The 18,084-nt window shown below is 57.3% G+C and overlaps 1 protein-coding gene across 2 annotated transcripts; it reads left to right on the top strand.

Annotated features, from left to right (window-relative positions):
- Nucleotides 1-8,178: 8,178 nt before the first annotated feature.
- On the top strand, nt 8,179-15,427 carry KIF12 (kinesin family member 12). 2 transcript variants are annotated; one of them, XM_036329779.1, is made up of 19 exons: nt 8,179-8,295; nt 8,366-8,431; nt 8,522-8,600; nt 8,748-8,875; nt 9,001-9,076; nt 9,662-9,796; nt 9,951-10,086; nt 10,889-10,980; nt 11,105-11,261; nt 11,807-11,925; nt 12,030-12,112; nt 12,662-12,792; nt 12,875-12,965; nt 13,161-13,247; nt 13,619-13,709; nt 13,782-13,886; nt 14,336-14,436; nt 14,537-14,655; nt 14,993-15,427. In XM_036329779.1, the coding sequence occupies exons 1-19, from the start codon at nt 8,270-8,272 to the stop codon at nt 15,130-15,132; spliced, it is 1,962 nt and encodes a 653-aa protein (XP_036185672.1). In that variant the 5' UTR covers nt 8,179-8,269; the 3' UTR covers nt 15,133-15,427. The 2 variants fall into 2 exon arrangements, with proteins under 2 accessions (XP_036185672.1, XP_036185673.1); XM_036329780.1 differs by having other exon boundaries at nt 12,008-12,112; nt 12,690-12,792.
- The last annotated feature ends 2,657 nt before the right edge of the window (nt 15,428-18,084 follow it).

Below are 18,084 nucleotides of genomic sequence, written 5' to 3'. Positions count from 1 at the left end.
GCCGGGCCGGGCCGGGCCGGCCGGGGTGTGTGAGTGTGTGTGCAGGGGAGGGGCGGCCATGGGCGCACCCGCCGGCCTGGGGCAGGAAGGAAAGAGGCCGCTATTCATGGCAGGGCCGGGCGGCGGGTGAGCTCAGGTATGCCGCGCACAAAGGCACACTGAGCGGCCTGCGCTGCCAGTTCCCGAGTCCTGGCCCCGGGAGGGGAGTCGGCGGTCCTGCCCGGCCAGGGGACCCTGGGCAAGCCCCTTACTCACTCTGCGCCGCACTGTCCTCCGTGGTCAGTGGGCCTGCACCCCGGTCCGTGGCCGCAGCAGCAGCTTCGCCTGAGCGCTGGTGAGACACGCGGGCTCGCGGTCCAGGTGCTCGTACTGGAGCCTGTGTCCTGCGCGCCCAGGTGAGGCGCATGCCCGGTGAGATTTCAGAGGCCTCGGGTCTACGCACGTGCCCCTCCGCCAGCACCGGGGCTGCGCCGCGGCTCCAAGGCCATCTCAGACCTTCAACGTCATCGCGAAGGCCTCCTCCAAGGCTATTTTGCTCTGGACGTTGTGACCACAGGCCTGGCCCAGGGCTGGGGCTCAGGAAATAAACAGAAAAATACATTGTCACAGTTTAAACTCTTCCTCTTCAGCATATGAGAATGGTGAAGAATAGCCTGTTCTGTCGTCCAGAAGGATATAGATAGAGAGAGTTGTGTTCTTTTTTTTATTATGTTTTTATTGATTTTGAGAGAGAGGGGGGAGAGATAGAAACATCGATGAGAGAGAAATGCCATCAATTGGCTGCCTCCTGCACGCCCCCTAACTGGGGATTGGGCCTGCAACCCGGGCATGTGCCCTGACTGGTAATCAAACCAGGGACCTTCTGGTTCATGGGTCAACACTCAACCACTGAGCCACAGGGGCGGGGCAGAACCTTCTAATATTGCAGTGGACGGTGGGGTGAGCAGCCTGTGCTCTGGAGATAGACGAGCAGAAGCCAGAGGACCTGGGAGAGAAGTTAAAGAAGGGCTGAGCCCCGTGTGAGCCTCTGGGCCGAGGGAGAAACAGTGCAGGGCGTGGGCAGTCACCAGGCCACCACTGAGCATGCTCACAGGAGCACGGGCGCCTGTGGAAAGAGGCAGAGCCCGGTTAGAATCTGACGACACCCTCTAACAGTGAGGACACGGGCTAACATCTCCGCTTCCCTTCCTTGTACATGTGCTAAATGTCTAGTCCATGTGTCAGGCCCTCTGTGCGACCTTGGGGACACGATGGTCAATAAAATAGGCTTTGTCCTTGTCCTCTCAGGGGAGAGAGACAATCAACAAGAAAATAAAACTATAACTAGAAGTGCTGGTGAGGAAGCAAAGGAGGGTGACAGAGATAAGGTAGTGGGTAAGGGAGTGGGGGAAACCTATTCGTCAAGGCCCTTAGGAAGGATATCGATGAAAGATGGCTCTTTAAATTCAAGCCTGAAGACAATCCTGTGAGCGAACCTAAAGGAAGGGCACTCCGGGCAGTGGGAACAGCATGTGCAAAGGCAATGCTTGGTGCTTTGAAAGGGGGTCAGTCTGTGCGGCAACAGCATTTCTCATTCCAGTGGGAGAGGGGTGGTCCTCTCCACCTTGCAGACCTGCTGGGAGGGAGGATGGCACAAGGGAAGTGCTCAGAGCATAATGTTTGCTCCTAACTGATCTCCAGGCCCCCGTGGCTGCGTTAGGCCCCTATCGGGACCGCCGTCTGCTCTTTCCATCTCTCAGAAGCAGCAGGAGCAGGGCTGCAGCCTGGGCCACAGCCCAGAGCAGGGTCAGCTGAGCTGGAGGGGGTTGAATGAGCTGCCTGTGTGCATCTTGGCTACCTATAGCTTACCTTTTGGGGGAGGGGGAGGCCTCCCCTCTCCTGGGAAACCTGCCCAGCTTTGGCTAGCCCAGGCGGCTTGGACAGAAATCTCTGACCCCCTGCCTAGGTCTCAGCAGCCAAAGGCCAGACCCTCTTGGGAGCACAGAGCCCTCCGACCAGCCCATACCCCACTGCCTGGTCAGTCCTTAAGTACCAGGCTGGAAATAACCAGTTGTCCCCGCCCCTTGGGGCTGTGGGCTTGCCCACCACAGGGGCTGGGGTGGCTGGGCAGAGCAGGGCAGGAGGGCTGTCCCAAGGGAGGCCTGTTGGATTCTTCCAGCTGGGAGGCCCCTGCTTTCAGGCTTCAGGAGGTAGGAGGGGTTGGTTCGAATCCTGCATTTGCCACTGACTCCTCAAGAGCCTTTCAAAAGCTGCCTTAATAATTTGAGCTTCAGTTTCTTTATCTATGCAATGGAGTTCATCATTCCTTCTAGGGTTAGTGTGAGAAACAGGATAGATGTGTGAGCTTTGGACACTGTAAGGTGCAATGCACACGGAAGAGCTTGTGGTTGCGGTGAACACTTCCCGTTGTATTAAAGGTGTGGGTGGAGGGGGTGTCTCCGTTGAGTGACAGAGCAGGGGATGAAGACTCGAGCTGGGAGACATGCTTCCCGCTGCTCCCTGGCGACCAGCTCTAAGGGCTCGGGCTGATGTGGAAGCCCCAGCCCTGCCTGCGTTCCAGGTCCTTAGCGGCCAGAGGAGCGAGTCAGCAGTGGGGCCTGGCACCCACCCAGGCCTCCAGAATGCAGTGTCCTCCTTGCTGATAAGGTGGGTGTGTTTTCCTGGGAAGAGCCAGAATAATCACAGGAGGGGGCTCCCGGGCATCCCCCGGCTCTGCTCCTCCAGAACAGTGAGTGAAGACAAGTTCCTAGCCCGGACCATCCCCCAGGCTTCTATGAAGGCTTCGGCTTTTGGCAGTTTGGAGTATGGTCCCACCAACCTTCCTGGTCTTCAATCCCACTAAGCAACAGTTTGCCCCTCAACTTGTCCCACCTCTGGGCCTTTGTTTATGCTGTCCCCTTTGCCTGAAATGCTCTTTTTCTCTCTTCTGTCTGCCTCGATATCTAACCATCTTTTTAAGCCTGTCCCAATGCCACCTCCTCCAGGGAGCCTTCCAGATTCCCCAGCTCTTGCTCTCTGATCAAAATTCCCTTTCTTCGCTTGTGCTCCCATGGCACTTAGGTCCAGTTGCTACCATTTGAACAGGTATGGCCTTATTCACCAACTAGCTTCTACCTTCAGAGAGCTTAGAGTTTTTTGAGGCAGACAGATGTGGATGCCCTCCTCCCCACCACCACCAAATGGATTAAGGTCATGGGCGGTAGGTGTTGGAGGGTGTGGGCCCACAGAGGAGGGTCCCATCCCAATCCAGGAGGGCGTCCTGGGAGAGGAGGTAGCCACTCTGTGCTCACAACGAAACAAGGCCGTGGATTGTTAGCACCTAGTTTGTGACCCAGCATATAGTGGGTGCTTTGGGTGTGCTTAATTAACATTCTAACTGAATGTGCAGTGGCATCCTCCAAATTGGACAGCTTACTGTCACCTGTGTAGAAGAAAACTGGAAAGGAAGAAAAATCTGGAAAACTCTTAATGGATCCCCTGGTCAGGACAGGCAGGACCTGTGTGCCATTCTGCCCTGTTCAGCCTATGATTTCTCAGTAGAGCCCAAGCTAGAAATGAACAGAGGGACTCAGGGACCACAGTGAGATGGCTCCTCAGAAAGGTGGGTGCACTAGAAAAAGCAGACAGAAGGTCTCACAATGCCCATCGAGATCTAAGAAATCACTCTCAGGGGATAGCCCGAGACACACACTGGATGGGATGACTTCCGTCATCAAGAAAAATGGAAAGCTGAAGCTGTCGGCCCTGCTGTGCATTAGATCCACCTGGGCCCACTCCCCAACCAATGACCCTGAACCCCTGGAGGCAGGGTCTGGAATCCAGGGGTGGAGCTCCACTGCCTTAAAGTATCACTCAACATTCCCCAGGGAAGAAGGCAGGGCAGTGCAATAGCCGATGTGAAAGCACGTTTCAACAGAGATGGCTAAACTAGGCAAGTGTGTACTTAACAGGTCAACTTCAGCTACCCAAGTTCAGCTGTGCAGAACAGCTCATAGACAAGGGCTGCAGAGTGGAGGATGGGACACAAGTTTTGGCGCCGGTCAGATTCCCATATCACTGAGTGGGTGCGTAACCTTGGGCAAATTACTGAACATCTCTGGACCTCAGTTTTCTCATCTGTAAAATGGGGATGGTTGTAGTGCCACTCCCAGAGGGCTGCTTTAAAAAGTAATTAAAATAAAGTAGAAAAAGTGCTCAAGTGTTCGATAAATATTAACTCCCATTCCTCTGACTAAGAAGGTTCCAGACACATGAGGCATCATTGCGCAAGAGAGGGTCCTTAATACCCCTTAACATTCTTGCACATTAACATGATTGTTTTTAGAGGAAAATATCCAGCTCATAGGTAAGTCATTCCTGGTTGACCAGTGGGTACACTGACTCAGGGGAAAGTTGCTTATGTTTCCAGGGAGAAGAGCTGAGATCCTGGAAACAGCTGGGAGTTTCAACAACCCTGAGTCCTTTGATTTCACAACCCCCCATGGACGCTCATCTTCACCAGAAGATGAACTTGACTTCAAGGCATCATTTCCTCTTGCATGGACCGTCCTCCATCAGACAGACAGTCAGTGGGTGTGCCTCTGTGCGGGCCTTGCGCTGGGCCTTGGGAGAGGCTCTCTACCTTCGCATGGCTGCTTGCTGAGCAGGAAGCCTGGCATGACCGCCAGCACCCCCCAGACACCGGACAAGCCTCGTGAGGATGCAGCGGGGAGGAGCCAGGCATTGAGGGGAAAGAGTGGCCCAGGAGTGCCCATGGGTTGCTGTGACTCTCTCCATTTCTTCCCCAAATCACTGCTCTTCACCTTGAATGCCAGTGCTGCTCCAGCCTGTACTGCCCCTCCTTTCCGTTTTCCCATCTGTAAAATGGGGGTAGGGGACCAGAGAGAAGTACACTCAATGATTCCCTGTGGTGCCTGCTTTGGGGAATTTTATGTAATGAGTCTTATGGCCTAAATTCACATTTTAATTAAAGATTACAGCAAGCTCTGTTTGGAAAATTTCACAACTGGCCTTGGATCCATCTGGCTTTGCCTCCACCGGGGGTACAAGTGGAATGATGGAAGATGAGGGCCACAGGAGGAAAGAACTGCCTTCCTCCCTGATCTTTCTATTCATCTCTGTCCCCCCTCAGTCCAGTGCAAGGCTGTCTGGCAGGTGAGCCCCAGACTCACCTGGGAGCTTGGCTGGGGCTGGGAGAGTGTCACCCGGATTCTGGGCTCATTGGAGAGCAGCTTTGTGGCAGGGGCTGACGATCTCCACGAAAAATGAGTCCCTGGAGGAATCCTTACATCACAAAGGTAAGTGTTTGTGGTTAGCCTTGAGAGGCAGGAGGGAGGAGAGATGGCTGTTGGAGAGAGATGGCCAGCCTCCCTTCCTCCTTCCTGGCTCCTCCTCTGGCTCCAACCAACACTTGCTGAGCTCCTACTGGGTGCAGGGCCCTGTGCTGAAGCCGGCACAGTCCCTGGTCCCAACAGACAGGAAGACCAATCTATGTATTCAGCACTGAACAGCCCCAGGAGGCAGCAGGGACAAACACAACCCCAACCTGACCTGGTGGGAAGAGGGTGATGGGTAAGGCTTTCTATGGGAAGGCTTGCAGGACAAGCCCACCAGGCAGAAGACAGCCTTCCCGGCAGAGGGGACAGCAGGAGCAAATGTCTAGAAGAATTAAAGGGAAGCCCAGGCAAGCTTTGGGCTGGAGCACAGGATGTAGGGATGGAGAGCGGTGGGTAGTGGAGAGGGACAACAGAGGGGTCAGCAGAACAGAGAGTCAGTCCAAACGAGCTTGAGGCTCAGTGGGGGAACTCAGTCCTTATTCTGAGTCCCAGAGAGTCGGGGCAGGGTTTTCCACGGGAGGATAAGTGGGATTGAAAGGAGGAGTGGATTGAAGGGGCTGGAACCGGGAGCAGGGGCGTGCATGGGAGGGTCCCTGGTTGCTCAATGTGGCTTTTATTCACGCCCTCAAGGAGCATTTCTTGTGGGCCTGCTCATCCCTCTCCACAGCATCAGGCTGGCTAGCCCCTGCACAGTGCTCAAGCTCAGCAAAAAAACGTATGGAAAGAGCATGGCCGCACTTCACAAAGCCTCTTTTGTGAGCAGCCCTGGGGCCGTGGCGGCACGGTACTCTGCTGCCCTCTAGCGAGGCCTGGAGACACACCCCTGTGGGGTCCAGCCAGCTTCTAAATTTCTCTGAGTTTCCCCCAAATGCCTTCCCTCTGTCCCTCCCTCAACCACGGGACCAGCTGTCCTGGATGAGAAGTGCAGTTTGGGAACAGAGGGCAGGCTCAGAGCATCCAGTGATGCTCACGTTCTGACTCAGGTGGGGAGCCTAGTGCAAACGTCCCCACAAACAGCTCATCACACCCCAATATGCACATCTTACCTGTCCCTGCACTAGTCTCCAAATCGCTTTGGTGTGGCTCATCTCAGTCCAGTGTGAGGCAGACAGCAAACTGTAAAACCAATGCACACTAAGAGGTGAATGACCCATAGTTCTTAACCCCTTTAAGGGCATTTAAGGAAGCAACTGTTCACTCACACCTAGAAAGGCAGCCTGCCAGGGCAGGAAGAAAACACCAGAACTTAGAGCTCGAAGTTCCCGGCTTAAACCCCACCTCCCATTTACAGCTGCTTTCTCCTTAGCCTGCCCTGCCTTACCTCTGCTTTCGTGTGTGTGTGTGTGTGTGTGTGTGTGTGTGTGTGTGTGTGTTTTCATCTGAAAAAAAGGACTAGTAATGCTTGCCCTAGGATTTAAAAATATGTAATAGGTTAAGGAACTTCAGAGTTGAAAGGAATCTTGAAGATCATCTAGGGATTTTTATTTTGGCTTTTAGGTAAATCTTCACAATTTATGAATCACTTTCCAATACAGACACTCTGAATTACGAGAGGGTTATGGCCCAAAAAACCCATGGTAAATTGAAAATCTATGACGTCTAAAATTCACTTAATACTATACTGAAGAGTGCCGATGAGTCGAGTCTTTGCCCTCGTGACTGTGTGGCTGCCCGGGAGCTCCGCCCGCTGCTGCTGCTGCTGCTGCCGCCAACCCCATGAGAAAGCACCTCACTGCGTGCACATCACTAGCCTGGGAAAAGATCAAGCTGGAAAATTCAAAGTACAGTTTCTACTAAATGCCTATTGCTTTTGCACGATTGTAAAGTCAAAAAATCCTTAGTGAGCCATTGTAAGCCAGGGACCGTCTGTCTGTACGCGGTCTCATCCAAATCTCAGAACAACTAAGTAAAATCATGCATCTTCATTTACGGGGAGGAAACGGTGAGAAAGGGAAAATGACTTGCCCAAGACTCTCTGCTATTTTAGCGCTGACGGGTAGCTCTTGGCTTTTCCCTAACTCTCCCTATGGATCCTTCCTGCTAAAAAAGGCCCTATCGCCCTCATCTGCCACCCTCACCTCCTGCCCCCACAGGCCTCTGTATTCCTGCAAAGCCCCTGCACCCTAGATAGTACTTACCTGACTCCCTAGCAAGACTGGGGGATTCCTGCCCAGTGCCCTGCATGGAGGCTGGCACTGAATGGGTAAGTGCCCCACCCCAGCTCATTCACAGACATCTCTGCTGCTTTCATAAGCCAGACCAGGACAGGGACAAACAGCAGTCCTGGCCTGGAGTCAGCCTTGGCACTGGAGAAGCAGGTGGCCCAATGTTTAACCAGATGCTTTGGGCCCTTCTGTCAACTCAGTCAAGAACTCAATCTGACAGGTCTTCCTAGGGCTGAGACCTGCCCCCGCCCCCCCCTCCCCCCCACACACACACCTCTGCCTCTCCCCTCCCTGGGCCCTGGGAAGTGAAGAAGCCTGAGGTAGCGAGTGGGGTGGAGGGAGGAGGATTACAAACCTGGAGGAGTATGTGGATAGAGTAGGAAGAGCCTGGTCCAGGCTCTGCCCAGGCCTGCCCGCGGCCTTCCCATCCCTGCCTCAGCGTCCCCATCTGTACACAGAGGAGGCTGGTCTGGGTGGTCCCTCCTGATGTGACTGGGCAAGAGCAAGGGATCCTCAGACTCCAGAACCCCCTGGCTGGGGGTCCCTCGCTTGGAGAGACTCTCCACCACAGAGGTGAGGCCGGGTAAATCTTTAACTAGCGCCCCGGGCAGGCAGGCCGAGCCTTTCCGCATGGATGGCTGCCTGGGAAGGGGGGATGGGGTGGGGGAGGTAGGTGTGCACAGCCAGTCCCACTGGGGAGAAGGGAGGGTGGTGGGGAGGGACAGGAACGAGACGGGAGCAGAGCTAACGCCGTGAGCAAAGCAGGACATGGAGGAGCGGGGATCCCCCGATGGGTAAGAGGAGATTCTGGGAGGTCCGAGGCCCGCTGGGCACAGGACAGTTTAACTCGCCTTGCTGCCACAGGGACCCCGCGCGGAGCCTGGAGCAGGGCCCCGAGGGGCCGGAAACGCCCATCCAGGTGGTGCTCAGGTGGGTGTAGGTTGGCAAGGTTGTGCCCAAGAGAGGAAGGGACGGATGGAGACCTCGGGATGAACCATCCACCCTCCCGTCGGACCCCAGGGTGCGTCCCATGAGCGCCGCGGAGCTGCGCCGAGGGGAACAGAGCGCGGTGCACTGCTCCGGAACCAGGACTCTGCAGGTGAAGAACCCTCCCACCCCCAGAACCTAAAAATCCTACCTCCCTCCCCCCAGGCAACTTTGTCCAGGCCTCGCCCTCCCCGGCCCCGCCCCAGGCCCCGCCCTCCCCGGCCCGGCCCGCCCCCTTCTCCACCGCCCCCTCCATCAGGTGAGCCCCCCGGGCGGGGGCCCGGACGTGGCGTTCCGCTTCGGCGCCGTGTTGGACGGGGCGCGCACCCAGGAGGACGTGTTCCGGGCGAGCGGTGTGCGGCGACTCGGGGAACTGGCGCTGCGCGGGTGAGTGAGGCCCTCGGGATGCCCCGCACCCCAGCACTTCCCTGACCTGTCCCCCCGACCCCCCTTCCCCACCCCGCCACCACGCCCGCTGCCCAGATCCAGCCACACACCCCTGCCGCCCGCAGCTTCTCCTGCACCGTCTTCACCTTCGGCCAGACCGGCTCCGGGAAGACCTACACCCTCACGGGGCCTCCTCCCCAGGTGGGCTGAGCTCCCCTGCAGGGCCAGGGGTCGGTGGGGAGCCGCTGACAGCGCAGGCTCCCACAGGGAGGGCCTTAGACAGAGCGACTCAGCCCCATGTATTTGCAGACAAGGAAACTGAGGCCCAGAGAGGTGAAAGGATTTGCCCAATATGGACTTCAAATTTTGTCCCTTTTAAAAATATATATATATGCTCTTTATTGGTTTCAGAAAGGAAGAGAGAGGGAGAGAGAGAGAAACATCAATGATGAAAGGGAGTCATTGATTGGCTGCCTCCTGCATGCCCTACTGGGGATAGAGTCCACAAAGGGATGGGGGGGCAGGGTGTGTCCACCCTTGACCAGAATCCAACTGGGATCCTTCACTCCCCCAGGTGGACGCTCTAGCCACTGAGCCAAACCAGCTAGGGCAAATTTTGTGCCTTTTGCTGACAAGCTCAGAGCCTTCATCTGTGAAATGGAAGTGAGAGTACTGACTGTGAGAAGTAAATGAGATGTTATAGGGAACTTGGCCTAGTTCCTGAGGCATACTACCTAAGGGCACCAGGAAGGGTAGTTATTACTGTGGTCGTGTTTCTGCCCCCAGGGAGAGGGGGTGCCTGTACCCCCCAGCCTGGCTGGCATCATGCAGAGGACCTTCGCCTGGCTGTTGGACCGTGTGCAGCACCTGGGCACCCCGGTCAGCCTCCACGCCTCCTACCTGGAGATCTACAATGAGCAGGTGGGGATGGAGATGAATGAAAGCGCACAATGGATTGGAGGCCTTGCTTCCCAAGGAGCTTGGGTCGAGGGGCAGGGTGGGGGGGGGGGGGGGGCTGATGTTGGTAAGGGTTGGACTCGGGCCCCTTCCCTCACACGCCACCCTCATCTCCCAGGTTCTAGACTTGCTGAGCCTGGGGTCTCCCCGGCCCCTCCCTGTTCGTTGGAACAAGACTCGGGGCTTCTATGTGGAGCAGCTGCGGGTGGTGGAGTTTGGGAGTCTGGGGGCCCTGATGGAACTTCTGCAGATGGGTGCGTGCTGTCTCGGGAACTTTGGGGCACAAGGGAAGCCCGTGCCTCTACTGCTCACTGAATGCACTGGGGGCCCCTGGCTGGAGCTGTGGGTGACCAGAGATGACCCCTGTGGGAGCTAAGGGCCAGCAAAACAACAGTTCAGACACCGCCCAGGATGTCCCCCATCCCACCCAGACCTCCTGCTGATTCTGCCTTTCTCGCTCTTTCTGGGCCCACCCTCCTTCCAGTCCAGGGCCTCCGCCTCGGTCAGCCTCTGTTGTTGTTGTGTTGTTTTTCCTTCCTAGAGAAATCTTCCCAACTCAAGGCTCCTCCGTTCCAATCTGTGCTCTTCCATGCAGCAAATCACATCCCTCTTCCCCTCCAGACCCTCCAGACCCTTCCAATGTCCTGAGGGCAAAGGTCACTCCTATAACCTAGCCTATAGGGCCCCTCTGTTCCAGTCTCATTCATTCATCCAATGTTTATGAGCTATCTCATTATTCACCCGCAGCCTGCTGGCTGGTCCTGGGTGAGACTCCAGGCTCCTGCCAGCGTTATGCCAGCTGATCTCTCTGCTCGCTCTGCGCCCTTCACACGGCAGTTTGAGGGACGTTTATCAACTGTGACTCTGACAGACATTCTTCCACTCAGTTCTGTCGATACCCCTCTCACCTGCTCATGCTAGAGCCAGACCCCACATCCCGTCATTCTTTCCCCACCGCCTTTGCAAGGCTGGCCCGTCCCTCCCCAGGATGCCTTTGCTCCTTTTCTGCTATTGCTCCTCCTGTCAGGTCCAGCTCCTGCTGCTTCCCCCCTCCAGGCCTTAGCCGTCGAAGGAGCTCAGCTCACACCCTGAACCAGGCCTCCAGCCGAAGCCATGCCCTGCTCACCCTCCATATCTGCCGCCAAAGCGTGAGTGGCCCAGCCTGGGGAAGGAGCTGGCGCCGGGTCCTCAGCCAGGGTCTGCCTCAGGGTGTATAAAGCAACGTGGGTGTGCACAGGAGGACGTAGTGGAAACCAAGCCCTGATCCCCCAGTCCCAGCAGATGCCTCCCGTGGATCCCGGGGAACACCCTGCCAGTGGGAAGCTGTGCTTTGTAGACCTGGCTGGCAGCGAGAAGGTGGCGGCCACTGGATCCCGTGGGGAGCTGATGCTCGAGGCCAACAGCATCAACCGCAGCCTGCTGGCGCTGGGTGAGTCCTCCTCTTGCCCGGCCTGTAGCTGTGCAGGAAGAGGGGAGCAGGGGAGGAGGAGGAGGAGACAGGGGATGTAGTGCATGAAGAGCTGTGAGCCAGGGGCCACAGGCCTCCTTCCGGCCTCAGCTTGCTGTTGACTCGTGTCTCCCCTCTTAGAACATTGTTGATGAATCTAGAAACCCCATAAACTTGATTCTATTAGAATAAAGCTGCCTTCTAACCTGGGAGGTAAGCACCCTCAAGTGCAGAGCATGAGCCCTCAGACACTCAGCCTGTCCTCGTGCAGTTGGGAAAGTGGAGGCCCAGCAAGGGGAAGAAGGGACAGACCTGTCTCCCCACCTCCACCCCCGAGGGCCTTCCTCTGCCGTTGCAGGGAGTGCCTCTTCATTCAGTCCATTTGCCAGACACTTCCTGAGCCCCTGCTGAGTGCCAGGCCCTGTGTTGGGCATTGGGGTGTGGGTGCAGGTCCCTGCTCTGCACAGATCAGCTGTGTGGCCTTGGGCAAGGGGTATAACCTCGCTGGACCTTCTCTTCCCACCCAGGCCACTGCATCTCCCTGCTGCTGGACCCGCGGCGGAAGCAAAGCCACATCCCCTTTCGAGACAGCAAGCTCACGAAGCTGCTGGCGGACTCACTGGGGGGGCGCGGGGTCACCCTCATGGTACCTGAGGGGGGCTGGCAGGGAAGAGTGGGGCTTGAGGGAGGGGCTCCCAGAGAGGGACACTCAGGGGCATCCTTCCCAGGTGGCCTGCGTGTCGCCCTCAGCCCAGTGCCTTCCTGAGACCCTCAGCACCCTGCGATACGCCAGCCGAGCTCAGCGGGTCACCACTCGGCCGCAGGCCCCCAAGGTGAATGAAGGCAGACACAGGCCGAGGGGTGGCGGGGGCAATGGTTGGGGTCAGGCAGTAGTTGGAACCTGAGTTGGTGTCACAGTTGAAATCTGGGATTGAGTCAGAGTTAGGATGAGAGTTGAAATCTTGATGATGGGGCCATGACTGGGTAGGATGGGTCAGGGTCAGGGTCACGGTCAGAGTTGTGGCAGGTCTCAGGTTGGAGTCTGATTTGGGATATGATTCAGGGTCCAACCTGGATCCTAAGTGGTATCATGATTAAGTCGGAGTTGAGTTGGGGTCTGATGTGGAGTCTTATTTGGGTTCTGAACCAAGATTTGAACAGAACTTACTTTGGGTTGGACTTAGAGCAGGGTCCAGCTTAGAGGGGGCCCTGCTGGCATGCAGCAGAGGCCATAGGCACTTGGATGCATTGGGACAAGGTGGCCCCTCCAGGTGGACGTAACCTTGTGCCAGGATGCAAAGCCTGTGAGGGAAGCATGGGCTGGTTTCTAGGCTCCCTCACTCCCCACTCCCGGAGCCCTTGCACGACTTGTGATACTGCAGATGGCAGCTCCGGGCCCTCTCTCTGCAGTCCTCTATGGCAAAGCAGCCCCAGCGCCTGGAAACGGAGATATTGCAGCTCCAGGCGGAGAACCGGCTTCTACGGTCCCAACTGAGCCAGATGGACCTTAAGGGTATGAGCTCCCTGGGGGTGCAGGTGGGGCGTGGAGAGCATCTGGGCTCCTGGGGACCCAGCCATCTCCCCCTTCCCTGCAGCCCCTGGATTCAGTGGGACCCGCATGGCCTGGGCCCAGCAGAACCTCTATGGGATGCTCCAGGAGTTCATGCTGGAGAATGAGAGGCTCAGGTAGGGCCTCGCCAGGGGACTTCGTGCCCACCCCTCACTGCTGGGCTGCTTCTGCCAAGCGGCCCCCTCCCCGCTCCCTGACTCCTTTCTGGCCCCACCGACCTGCTGGGGCTCATACTGCACTGCAATGCGGGGCTGACTGATACCCCCACCAGCCCTGCTTCCTGTCACCTCCCTGGGGCCTCCTCTTCCCAGGAAGGAAAAGAGCCAGCTGCAGAGTAGCCGGGACCTGGCCCGGGATGAGCAGCGCGTCCTGGCCCAGCAGGTCCACGAGCTGGAGCGGTGAGCACGGCCACCAGCCCAGGGACAGGCCTTGGGACAGCGGGCAGGTGGGAAAGGGAACGGTTAAGAGTCTGACCTCTGGATTCAGACCACCTGGGTTCCAATTCCAGCTCTGGCGCCTACTAGCTGGGTGACCTTGGTGAGTCATGCCATCTCACTGCCGGGTTTCCTCAGCTGTAACATGGGGGTGATATGGTGCCCACCGAATAGGGCTGTTTTAAAGGTTGGATCGAATGAGTTCATATGTTGAGCACTGCGAACGGTGCCTTGCACGCCGTAGTGCCCCGGGGTATTTGTTAAAATGGGGGATGTGGGGGCCAGCCTGGTGGTAGGGTGGAGGGCTGCAGGCACAGACCCCCTGTTCTTTCCAGGCGCCTCCTCTCTACCTGCTACCTCCACCAGCCCCCCCTTGGCCCAGCCCCACCATGTCCCTGTGCGATGGTGCCAGCTCCCTCCTGCCATGTGAGTCTCTACCCAGCCGGAAGGGGGAGGAGCAGGGGTGACAGGGAGCCTCTGACATGCCCTCTCTTGCAGGCCCTGCCACCCCTCTGCTCCTGCCCCTGCTGCCACCTCTGCCCCCTGTGCCGAGCCCCACTGGCCCACTGGGCCTGCCCACGGAGGGAGCTCCACCTGCCCCAGGTAGGAAAGGCCACGGTGGGGGTGAGGGGAGTCTAGGAGAGCTGGAGGCCTTGGGGAAAGTGGCTGATTGGGCTCCTTCTGCCCAACGTTCAGAATCACTGTTTACCTCGCCTCCCTCTTCCATCCTGCCTTCTTTTAGGAACTTGCTCTGCCATTTGCTTATTCCTTCCTTCACTCACATGCTGCTCATTTATGCATTTGCTTATTCACTCCTTCACTCTCTCGCTGACTCTCCTCTAAGCTCCTTGCTTTGTACCAGCCCCTGTTCTGGGCACTGAGGATTCTGCCCACAGAAGTAACCAAGACCCCACCCCTTTATGCCCATCTGGCAGTCTTGGTGCCACCTGGGGCAGGTGTGGTAGGGCTGGTGCATTGTGATCAGCACCTGGAAGTGGGGCACAGAGAGGCAGGGCTGAGGTCGCCAGTGTTGGCTGTGGTCTTTCTTGCAGGTGTTTGGCCCTAAGGCCCCCGACGGCATTCCCCTGTCTGCCCGGCCCCCACCCTGGGTGCCCCCATGCAGCCCTGGCTCTGCCAAGTGCCCCAGAGAGAGGTGGGCCCAGCCTGGGGCACTGGGGTGCGGGGGGGTGGGTGGGCAGGAGGCCTGGGCACTTGAAGGCTCACCTCCCACCACCCAACTGCCCCTGGCCCAGGAGTCACAGCGACTGGACTCAGACCCGAGTCCTGGCGGAGATACTCACCGAGGAGGAGGTGGTACCTTCTGCACCTCCCCTGCCTGCGGGGCCCCCGAACACGTCGCCAGTGCTGAGAGGTGAAGAAGGGGAAGAGGGAGGAGCCCCTGGGGTTTTCTGTGATCTTGGGCCAGAACGCATCCTCTCTGGAACATAGTCTTTCCGTTTCTGCAATAGGGCACATGTTAGGAGGTTAATTCCTAAGAAGTTTCTAGTTTCCAAACTTGGAATTCTCTTCCTAGGGCCACCTTCATGCCCAGATGTATACCAAAGCCCAGGGTGTATGGTGGGGGGCGGGGGGGGCTGAGGGGGGGACGGGGGGCAGGCGAGTAGGTACCATCTGAAGCTTCCCCAGAGGATGTTGGGACCTGATGACCCCAGGGTAGTGCAGGCCTCGAGTGTCACCGTACCCCTCAGGTGGGGCCACGGTTCCAAACCTGGCCCGGAGACTGGAGGCCCTCAGAGACCAGATCGGCAGCTCCCTGCGGCGTGGCCGGAGCCAGCCACCCACGCGTGAGAGCAAACGGAGCCCTAGCCGAGCCCTCCCTCCCTGCTGAGTGCAAAATGGGAACCCGGGAGACTGCATGTGACCTTGGCCGGGCTCTCTGCTCTGGGCTTCAGTCTCTCCGTCTATTAAATGGGGATAGCAGCTGCCCATCCGTCCTGCACCCTGGCTGGGCGAGGACCATTCCTGAGGGTCGGGGTGATGGCTGGAGGGCCGTTTGGGGGAGTAAAGGGAGGGTGCCACCCCAGACTGTGAGTAATGAGACTGGATTCAGGAGAAGCCAGGCAGGAGGTGACGAAACGTACATGACAATAAAGAGGCCTCGGCTCAGTCTGGCTGGTCCTGTCCTTTGGGTAGTCACTCACTTCCCATGGGGACATCCCAGATGAGGGGTTCTCGGGGGAGCCTGAGGAAGAGAAAGCAAGGACTCGGCAGAAGTGTGTGTCCCTTTCTGATCAGGAATATTCCAGTTTCCATCTCCTTACCTGAATTACACGCATTTTAACTGAGCAACTATTATGCGCCACTGGGACAGCATGGGGATTCGAATGATGAGCGCCGCCAGGAAGGAGACCTGAAGGAAACGGAGTTGGCCTTGGGCTGGGGCAGGTGGCGGGCTGAGGGGCTTGCTTCTCTGTGCCCCTGCACGTGGCCTGGTGCCTGAGGGACCATGAGCCCTGCGTTCTGGTGCCACAGGCCTCTGAGATCCTGAGCAAGCCCTGCACCCTCCCCAGACCACTTTCTGGCTTTCAGTCAGTCGGATGGGGGGCACGGTTCCCTGTCCTGTTGAGCTCTAGTGAGGGTCAGGGAGGTGAGGAACCTCAGAATTCCTGGAACATGCTTAGCAGGGTGCAGTGGGTCTACAATTAAGGGGAAGCCCGGACATGACATGAGAAATTCGAGGTGCCAGTGGGAGGACCTCATTAAAAAAAGGGCCACAAGGCTAACCTAACTGTCCCATTTTACAGTTAGGGAAACTGAGGCCCAGATGGCTAATTCCTTGGTTGGTTCTGACACTCACTCACTCAGGAACACCACCGGCATCCACTCCAAATCAAGGTGGTGAAAAGACTGACAAGGAGCAAGCTGGCTTTGACCAGGGAGCTCACAGTCTGGTGGGGGACAGACAGACATTGACAATCTCACACATGTGCTTTGAAGGGGAAGCATGGAGGAAGGCCCCCCACTCAGAAATTGTTGAGGGGGTCAAAGAAGGTTTGCCGAAGAGCTTATGATAAAGGCCCAGGAGGTGAACAGCAGGTGGAGGGAGGGGATGTGGAGGCAAAGGCCCAGAGACCCTGATGTTCCAAAGGTGGCCAGCAGCAGGCAGAGCATGGCCTTGTGGGTCACATCCGGAGCTTGGGCTTGTCTGGAGGACAGAGGAGAGCCACAGAGGGTTCCTGAGGAGTCACCAGCTTAGATTTGCATTTGGGTCACACTAGCCACTGTGGCAGGTGGGCTGATTGGTGATGGTGAGCTGGAGGCAGGGGGACCAGTAACATGACCAGTGCAGGGAGGCGATGGAACTCCTCAACCAGAAGTACCTGAGCCAGGCCTCGTGTCGGAGTCCCCTGAGACCCGGACCCTGGGCTCTGGCGGGGCCTCAAGCAGGCCAGCTTCAGCCACGGGCTTGGGGAGCACTGGGAAGGAGCAGGGAGCTGGGGATGCCCTAAGCAGGGGGTGGCAGTCATTGGAGAATGCTCAGGCTTGCCAACAGGCATCGCCTGAGAAAAGTCCCGTTGCTCCCACCCCACTGCCCAGTGCAAGACCAAGCAAGAAAAGACCCAGTGCTCTCCTACCCACCATGCTGGGAAATAGCCCCAAGAGAAGTGAGGACCCACAGACTAAAGACGCCTCACAGCGACACTTGAGCATGCTGTGTGACTTGGGGCAGGCGACTTGGCCTCTCTGAGCCGTCCACACTGCAGGGCCTCTGACTGAGTCTCTCTGCAAGGCTGGTCCCTGAAGTGGGCCAGCAGGGTCAGCCCAGGTTGGAGCCCCCAGCAGCCAGGAATCGAAAGGCAAGACTGTATTTAACAGTGAAAACTGTGGATGGACAGTGACCATGGAGGCAGAGCCCAGGGCGGTGAGGTAACGGCAGACACCACAGGCAGCTGGGCCAGATGGAGGTAGCTGTGGTTAAGCCCACAGACTGAGCCACACAAGTTCAAATCCCAGCGTCATCACTTACCAGGAGTGATCCCAGGCAGGTGACTTAGCTGCTCTGAGCCTGAGTGGCCTCATCTGCAGAATGGACACAGTAGTAGCCCCTCTCGGGATGGTCACGGGGATTAAATCCACTGCTATGTGGAAGGAGGACAGCACGAAGCGTTGCCTATTGCAGATGAGTTAACCAAAAGCAACTTGTAGTCAACAAGACAATTCGATGGAATTGACCATCTGGATTTTAAAAATATTTATTGAGAACCCACTTTGGGCCAGCATTGAACAAAGCATAAGGATCCTTATCCCCATGGACGAAAAGAAAATGGGCAGCATACGTGGGAGGTCAGGGATAAACGCTGTGGAGCAAAACGGTGGGGAGGCCCCTCGGCCAGGGCAGGTGCAGCTCTACATCAGGGGCAGGAACGGCCTCATGCAGGTGACATTTGTGCAGAGGCCCGAGGGTGGGGAGGAGGATGAGCCGACATGCCATAAAGTCACTTTTCCTGCTCTCGGTCACTTTGATGCCACATCAGCTTGGGTGGCTCGGTATGTGTGAGCCTGGGCTCCTCCCCTGCCCAGAGCCCTTATCTCACTCTCTGCATCGTGGTCCTGCTTGCTGGGAGGTCTCCGGCCTCAGGCAGGGAAAGCCCCTGGCACCCAGCGTGAGACTTTCCTTAGCTGCCTTGGGAGGGTGGACAGGGACCACCCAGGGGGACCCTGGCTGTTGCCGGTTCATTTGTGTTTGGATGATTCCTTTTCCCATTGGAACCAGCCACGATTTTCCAGTTCCCTAGTTCCAGCTCAGCAAAGCTCCCACTTACTTTCCCAGAGATAGACA

The sequence above is a fragment of the Myotis myotis genome, unplaced genomic scaffold (assembly GCF_014108235.1).
Source record: "Myotis myotis isolate mMyoMyo1 unplaced genomic scaffold, mMyoMyo1.p scaffold_m19_p_12, whole genome shotgun sequence".
Lineage (NCBI taxonomy): Eukaryota > Metazoa > Chordata > Mammalia > Chiroptera > Vespertilionidae > Myotis > Myotis myotis.
This window is presented reverse-complemented; position numbering and strand designations above follow the sequence as displayed.